Source organism: Clupea harengus, chromosome 4, assembly GCF_900700415.2.
Source record: "Clupea harengus chromosome 4, Ch_v2.0.2, whole genome shotgun sequence".
NCBI lineage: Eukaryota > Metazoa > Chordata > Actinopteri > Clupeiformes > Clupeidae > Clupea > Clupea harengus.
Window position 1 is genome coordinate 16,884,950 of NC_045155.1, and position 7,568 is coordinate 16,892,517.

General features: G+C 51.7%; 2 protein-coding genes across 4 annotated transcripts in view; one reads left to right on the top strand and one right to left on the bottom strand.

Annotated features, from left to right (window-relative positions):
- Window positions 1–1,733, bottom strand: part of LOC105906427 (fibrinogen silencer-binding protein) — a 4,840-nt gene extending 3,107 nt beyond the window's left edge. Inside the window, exons 1-2 of one of the 2 annotated variants that reach the window (XM_031566435.1) lie at window positions 1,645–1,733; window positions 298–1,031 (exon numbers count right to left, since the gene is read on the bottom strand). In XM_031566435.1, coding sequence (XP_031422295.1) covers window positions 298–763 — 466 coding nt within the window. In that variant the 5' untranslated portion in view covers window positions 764–1,031; window positions 1,645–1,733. Of the gene's footprint in view, window positions 1–297 lie in introns of both variants that reach the window. The other variant, XM_012834573.2, reaches the window with a different exon arrangement.
- A 91-nt stretch (window positions 1,734–1,824) lies between these two features.
- Window positions 1,825–7,238, top strand: wdr6 (WD repeat domain 6). Of its 2 annotated transcripts, XM_012834572.3 has the most exons (7): window positions 1,825–2,018; window positions 2,227–2,338; window positions 2,464–5,230; window positions 5,786–5,863; window positions 6,018–6,134; window positions 6,298–6,392; window positions 6,526–7,238. In XM_012834572.3, exons 2-7 carry the CDS (start codon window positions 2,242–2,244, stop codon window positions 7,110–7,112), a joined length of 3,741 nt encoding a protein of 1,246 aa, XP_012690026.2. In that variant the 5' UTR covers window positions 1,825–2,018; window positions 2,227–2,241; the 3' UTR covers window positions 7,113–7,238. The 2 variants fall into 2 exon arrangements, with proteins under 2 accessions (XP_012690026.2, XP_031422297.1); XM_031566437.2 differs by having other exon boundaries at window positions 1,825–2,338.
- The last annotated feature ends 330 nt before the right edge of the window (window positions 7,239–7,568 follow it).

A 7,568-nucleotide genomic window follows, 5' to 3' on the forward strand; every position in this document is an offset into this window, starting at 1 on the left:
ACTCATGTGTAGTGACGGCACTCCGTCACAGCTGTATTTTCCTTATTACTCGACAGCTGTTTGTGATAAATGTACTTCTTTGTTTAAATTCAGCTGTGACTGTGTGCCATCAGCTAAACATGGGGTGAAATGCTGTTGGGGATCCTTATTAATGACCTCTAACCCCTTCAGCCCTCGAGGTGTGACCTCTGACTCTCTGAGACTTCCCTAGTGCTAGCAGCCCCTTTACCCCTGGAAGGTAAGTAATGTAATCTTCACAGGCTGCCTCAACTCTCTCTGCAGCTGTGGTGGACTCACCAGTGACAGGCGAGGAGCCCTTGTTAGCGTTGTAGCCCAGCTCTCCATCCAGGTCATCCTTGTTGGAGATGAGGTTAGGCACCAGTGCGGTGACCTCCCTCTGCACCTGTGTAAGCACAGTGGGGGTCAGGCCGGCGGCAAGCTGCTCTTGCCGTCTGTGGAGTGCTGCGCGGCATTCCACCTTCAGACGCTTCCACAACGTCTTGAGCGAGCCGGTGGAGCTGGGTGGCCGGTCGGGGAAGGCGCCGTTGAAGGCCCGAGCTAGCTGATCCCACACAGCATTGCGCTGCGCAGTGGTGTTGGTGTCCTTGCGGAAGTCCTGCACTGTCTCCACCACACCTTGCATGCGCTGTAGCAGGTACAGCTTCTGCTCCAGAGTGAAGTTGGGTGTCCTGTTGGACATGGCCGGAAACAACACTGGAGCGCGCATGAGCGGCGTCGTATACTCACCAGGGGGGTCGATCATCAGGGCACGGATTGAGGGGGGAGGGAAGGAGGGTGACGGAACATGTCATTCATAGGGTCACGTCCATGATGGTAGAGCAGCGTCTGAGACAATGTGTCATGTCTGAAGCCGCATTGTTGACCAAAAAAATGGATAGGAGGGAGCATCCCTCCTGTCAACAGAGCGTTGTCACTTAAATAACATGCTTCATAATAGTGGAAAGTCACTTTGTTGCCAACGACAACAATTTTTAAGCCGACAATTGTGTACCGGTTGAAAGGGATAAATGCTAGAATGAAAAAAGACAGCCGTTAATAATAATAAAGTATTATACATACAAAAATCCTGAAGGAAATTCAGTATAAAACCATTTGCAAAATACTTTAGTGTTCTTGTTGAAATGTGAACTCTAAATGCCAGCAACAATCACAACAAAGCGGTGATGACATTAACGCTACCGTTATTACAGTCCAGGTGGCTGATGTGGCTGAGGGTAATCATAAACACAACAAAGGCGTCTGCACAAGGTGAAAACCGAGCAAGTGGAACAATAGCTTGCCTGCGTAAATACTATACGGTGAGATCAACAACAGAGACACATCCCTCAAGTTCATGTTTGCAACTTGGTGGATCTCAAATCAGAAGTTTTCCCAGTCGGTTGGCTAGTCACGACAGCTACGGTTAGCTGGTGTTAGCTAGCTATGCTACCTGATTTTCACTGAATAGCTTCTTAGCCAGCTAGCCTGGCCACCTATGTCATTGTGCAATTAGGTTAGCTTGCAAGCAAGCAATTATGGTTTAAAATATATGAATGGATTACATATAATGCATATATTAAGGTGTTATTATTATTTCAATATAATTAATCGTTCAGTCAAGACAAAAGGGAAATACTCGCATACCGTCAGGCGGACAATGGCACTGGATTAATTTCACAAAATACACTTTGTCCGGTTACCACCCCCTTGCGTTTGCGCGGCCAGATGCAAAATTCAAACAACACGTACGAGTGGCATGCGCAGATGTGCAAAGGCGCTGTTCTGGCCAATAGGGGTCGAGCTTACTCTTGGATACGATTAAGTAGTATCGACGCATACCATTGGATAACAGGAAAGTTGACGGAAAGGAAAACTCGTGGCAGATGAAGCATGGAAAGAGCTGAAAGAGACAAATGACAGGAAAACGAACACACCTTGTCCCTATTTAGTTTAACATTAGTACCTACTTATACCAGTACAAATGAGCTATTAAGACCTGAAAATATATATCTGAAACGGTAGGTATGACGTTAATTTCGACTAATTAGGCAACATTAGTTTTCTAGACTAGCTTTGGAAGACGCAAGTGGTTGAACAGACGCTAGAGTTACGTTGTACCCCTGGCAAAAGTGGACAGATCTCATTGTAACAACATAACAGGCTGTCGTGAATGTCAGGTCGGTTGGTGAAGAATGCTTTGCATCTGACACGTTGATTGTGTTACAGTCGTAGACTGGTGAGATGGACACGGCGGAAAGTGGGTATGTGCTGGACAGCGCCGCTTTGGTAGCTCCTGTAACAGCCCTGGAGTTCGTGGGAGAGGAATATCTGCTGACGGGTAAACTGTTCTACACATCCTATACAATGAATAGGTATCATTTATTTGAATGATCAATTATGAGTTGTTTATTGTATATGTTTTACAAATGTTGTTGTCCGTTTTTCTCTCCTGCCTGTGTTCAGCTGAAGGGCCGGTGCTTTCTGTGTATAGTCTCCACGCTCAGCCCAAACTATGTGTGTCACTGAGTGTGCTACAGAACTACCGTATCCATGGAGTGAGACCCAGACCACTGCCAGACTGTGGGGTTGAGGAGAAGCATGATGAGGCTCCATCAGGAGTGTGGGATAGAGGGGCTGAGCTTGCTGTGTTTGGAGGGAAGGGCCTGCGGCTTGTTACCCTAACAGCACAAAGCCCGACATTACAGCTGAGTGGCCCGCTAATGGAGCTTCAAGACTGGCTGCTGGATGTGCGCTGGCTGGGAGAGAAGCCTTGCACTTTCCTGGGTGTGGTTCTGGCTCATAATACTGCACTGCTACTGGAGGCAAAGTCTGGCCGCATGGTGCGTCTACGCTCCTGCCAAGAGGTGTGTCTCCTCTACTCGGGCCTTCTGATTGGTTCACTCTGGGACTCTGCGGTTCTGGTTGGTGGGACTGTCTTCAACCAGCTGGTCTTATGGAGACCTGGAACAGGCAGTCAGGAGCAGGCAGCCCCGGTGGAGAGGCGTCTCCCTGGCCACAGCGGAGTGATCTTTAGCCTGGCGTACCTGCCCCAGTCTGGGCTGCTGGCCTCCGCCTCAGACGACCGGAGCGTGCGCGTGTGGAGTCTGGGGGCACTGGGAGGGCCAGGAGGATGCGGGGAACTGGAACCGCTGTGTCAGCACGTGCTTTACGGGCACCAGGCGCGGGTCTTCTGCGTGCAACTGGCACAGAACAGCGTGTTCAGTGCTGGAGAGGACGGGGCCTGTCTTATGTGGGGCGGAGATGGCAGAGTGGAGCGAAGCTTCAAGGGGCACCGGGCAGGCGGGGCGAGGGCCCTGGCCGTCAGTGAGGAGCAGCGCTGGGTGGCCACTGGCGGAGCGGATGGAGGGGTGAGGGTCTGGAGACTGAGGGGGCACGAAGCAGAGAGAGAGTCCACAGAGGGTGGAGAGGGGGAGGGCGTGGTTGATCTGGAGTTCAGAGGGGAGGGTTCTCCTAAAGTGGTGTGTCTGGTGGACGGTGGTACAGGGGTGGAGGGAGAGATGCTGGTGTGTACAGATCGTGGGAGAGTGTATCTAAGGGGGGGGCAGGACTGGAGGTGTGTGTGGGTGGGTGACCCTGAGTTCCAATCCTACTGTGTGATGGAGGTGGTTTGCATGCGTGGGGGACTGTGTGTGTGCGCGGTTGGGAATCTGAATGGCGGAGTGTGTGTGTTCCCTCTTTCGCACCCAGAGAGGGGGGTTGTTTTGAGAGCCGGTGAGGGGAAGGTCCATAGTCTGCAGTGGGTGTGGCCTGGACAGGGTCGGGATGTCTGCCTATTGGCCTCACGGGCGGAGGGTCGTGTCTACCGCTGGCAAGTTGGGGTAGATGTGGATGAAGTGGGCGTCACCCTTAGGTTTTGGCAGCTCCAGCCCTTCTTGCTGCCACCCTGCTCCAAGCGCTGGCTCACTGCTGCTGTAACACTGACAGATGCAAACACCCACAGCCAGGACACACTCTGGGTCTGTGGAGACAGGAGAGGTTCCCTGCTGCTCTACAGAGAACCGGAGCAGAACAGAGAGATGGGCGCAGTGGAGGAGAGCAGGGGGCCCAAGAGAGAACACAGTGAGGAAGATGGGATGAAGGGAGAACACAGGGAGGATGATGGGATGAAGAGAGAACAGAGAGAGGACGATGGGATGAAGGGAGAGGCAGAGGAGACTGGGTGTGCCCAGAAAGAGAGGGGAGAGGTGGGGGGGAGAGACCATGAGGCTGGGACAGAGACTATGGGGCCAGTGTGTGTGTTGTTTGGGGTGCATGGGAAACAGGGGGTGACCAGTGTGTGTGAGTGTGATGGTCTGTGTTACAGCACTGGCCGTGACGGCATTGTGAGGGTCTTGGTTGTCCACGGCAACACATTGACGGTACAGAGGGCCCAGCGGAGCGCTAAAGGTATGGAGTGGCTAGAGAGGGTTCTCTTCCTGCAAGAGAGGGACATCAACGGAGAGATGGGGCCAATGGAAGAGGGGGAAGAAGGGATGGAGAGGGGAAGTGGGATGAGAGGGCGAGAGCAGCAGACAGATGGTAGGGTGCTGGCACAAGCGAGGTTCGCACTGGTGGGCTTCCGCTCAGCGAGTTTCGTGGTGTGGGACCCATTGAGGCAGGAGACGCTGCTGTCTGTCCTCTGTGGGGGGGGGCACCGCTCCTGGGGCTACCGACCCCCCGCCCTCTCAGACCGAGGTGCCCACACGCACTGCGCTGGTGGAGGGCTGCTTGTCTTCATCAGACAAGGGGCTGTCCTGGCGCACTACCCCCCCACACAAGCCAAGAGTGTCTCCATGGCAACTGGACAGACCCTGCGGGAGGGGCTACACGGACGGGGGGTGGGGTGCATATGTCGCCTGGGCAACTCGGGTTGCTGGGAGGTGCTGGTCACCGGGGGGGAGGACACTAGTCTGAGTGTGCAAGCTGTGCACATGGACACAGGGACAGTGCGAGTTCTGAGCGTCATCACCGATCACATCTCCAATGTGCGCACCCTCACTTCTCTCCGTAGAGATGGGGGGCACACCTCCACCTCCTCCTCCACCTCCTCCCTGCTCTTCTCAGCAGGGGGGCGGGCCCAGCTACAGTGCTACAGGCTCCTGATTGGCTGGCATGGAGAGGGTGGCCAGCCTACCTGTCAAGTTAGCCAGATAACCAGCCACCGGTTGGATGAACAATGGGAGCGAAAGAGGAATCGACACAAAACTGTGAAAATGGACCCTGAGACCAGGTGTGTGTTGTCCTGAATTGGTAGGTGTTTTGAATGAAAATAGGGTTCATGCGTGTGTTTTGTTTCTGTATTAGGGAGAGAGCAGCATTATTTCATGAATAAGTAGATTGCTTTATGAATGAAAAAGAGGCCCATTAATTAATAATATGAATGAGACCAATCCGTCCTCCTACCTGCATCCACTAGGGGGCGTATGGGTAACGTTGAAGAATCAGTCTTTGAGGAACAGTAGTTCTGGCCTAGAAAGTGACCATACAAATGCTGAACACAGACGCTGTCTGATGCACAAATCAGGGATCCTCTCCTCGTCAGCATGTTTATTGGTTTTGTTCTGTTCCTCAGTTATGTGTACTGGTAACTATGGTAACTTCCGATATGTTTTTTTGACAATGCACAGTGAGTGTTAATTGTCATGAAATGTAATATTGCAATATTATATAATATTGTGAATGACCTCTAAAGCACAGGGTCTTTATTTCAGAACACATATTTGTTAGCACCACATACATGTCGTGCGTGTTTATTTAAAGAATTTCATCTTTTGGGTCTGTTCAGGTATATGTCTATGGCCGTGGTGCATGATGGGCCAGACAGAGTCCTCCTGGCACTGGCCTGCAGTGATGGAGCGGTGAGGTAGGTTTCTGATGGTCTGATGGTGCCCTCCCACAGTAAGGCAATGTATTTAGTCTGGATGCACCTGATATTTAGAGGGGAACATTGAACGAATTGGAATCTGAATTTCTTTCTTCCCACTCCCTCTTCCAATTTGCCCTCTCCCATCTCTCAGGTTATTTGGTGTTTCTGAACAGGCAGGCAAGGCTGAATTACTCTGGGAGTGTTTTTACCACCAAAGGTGTGTTCTCAGTATCGCTGCCCACCGCCTGCAGAGCCCACAAGATGAACGGTAAGAGACTACAAACCTGGGCAACTCTCTATGAGGCATTACCTATAATAACAGGTGCCCATTTCCAAACTATTACTCTCTCTCTCTCTCTCTCTCTCTCTCTCGTCTCTCATTCACCCCCTCTATCTCTATCTCTATCCTTATCTCTTGCTCTCCCTCCCAGGCATGTGTTGGTGTTCAGTGGAGCTACAGACGGCCATGTGTGTGTGTGGGACTGGACCTCTGTGTTGGCTCTGGGTGAGGGCCAGAGATGGGAGGGTGAGTTGAACTACATTTCTCTCCACTCTTGTGGTTGCACAACCGTTTACACTTTTCCCAGCAGCTTGTTCACGTATATATATGTGTGTGTGTGTGTGTGTGTGTGTGGTGTTTGTTTGTTTTTTTGTTCCAGGTCCCACCGTGCCTTGCCTCTCTCTGCCCATTCATCAGAGTGGAGTAAACAGTCTGGCTGTGTGGGAGGAGCCAGAGGTGGGATCACATAATGAGCGTCTCCTCTCAGTGGCCAGTGGTGGAGATGACGGACAGCTCTCAGTGCTCCTCCTCAGAGTGACGTTTCCTCAGTGCCAATCAGAAGGTGCAGAGATATCTCTGGAGCTGCTCTCCCATTGGTCAGAGCCATTGGCCCATGCCGCCCCCCTCACCGCCTTGCAAGTGATCGACAGGTGTCTTATCGTCTCCACCTCTCCTGACCAGCGGGTGTGTGTGTGGAGTGTGTGTGAGAACGGCTCCAGCCTCCGCAGGAAGGGCACGGCGTTCACACACACTGCAGACGTGGCCGGGCTGGAGGTGTGGCGCCGGGAGGGTGAGACTTTGGCAGCGGTGTGCGGTCAGGGCCTGCAGCTGCTGCGAATCACGTCCAAAGGAAGAGACAGTGAGCGAGACGGACAGATGGACACAGACTCAAGAAAACTACAGGAGCGTCTGAACGTGACCTACACCAGAAATGGCACATCGGAGCAGACCTCCGGAGAAAAGTGATGCAGGCTGTAAGATCACCGTCTGCAGTGTGTGTCAAGAGACTTTGGCATGATTGCTGGACAATCATGTGACTTTTAAATTGGCTGAACATGTTTTAAAACTGAAATAAAAAATCTGTGTGATACACCTTTGTCTTTATGGTGATATTTGTAGTTGAGGGAAAGTAACATTTTAAATGCAAAGTCCATATCTCTATATCAAGTCTACTTCTTGCTATATACTTTGGTTTAATCATCCAGAGGTAATGCTTCACTGCTTCACTGCTTCTCTGCAGGCTCCCATAACAGCCTTTGGCCATGTGGTGTGTGTGACTGTGGTATTCCTGCTATGTGTAACTCAGGCAGCTGTATAATGCACTACGGCTCTGTCAGCACCTCATGGCCCGTGTGGAATTCATGACCAAACTGCACCGTGCACATTTTGATCAAGTCCATGTGCAAATGTGTTTCATCGTGT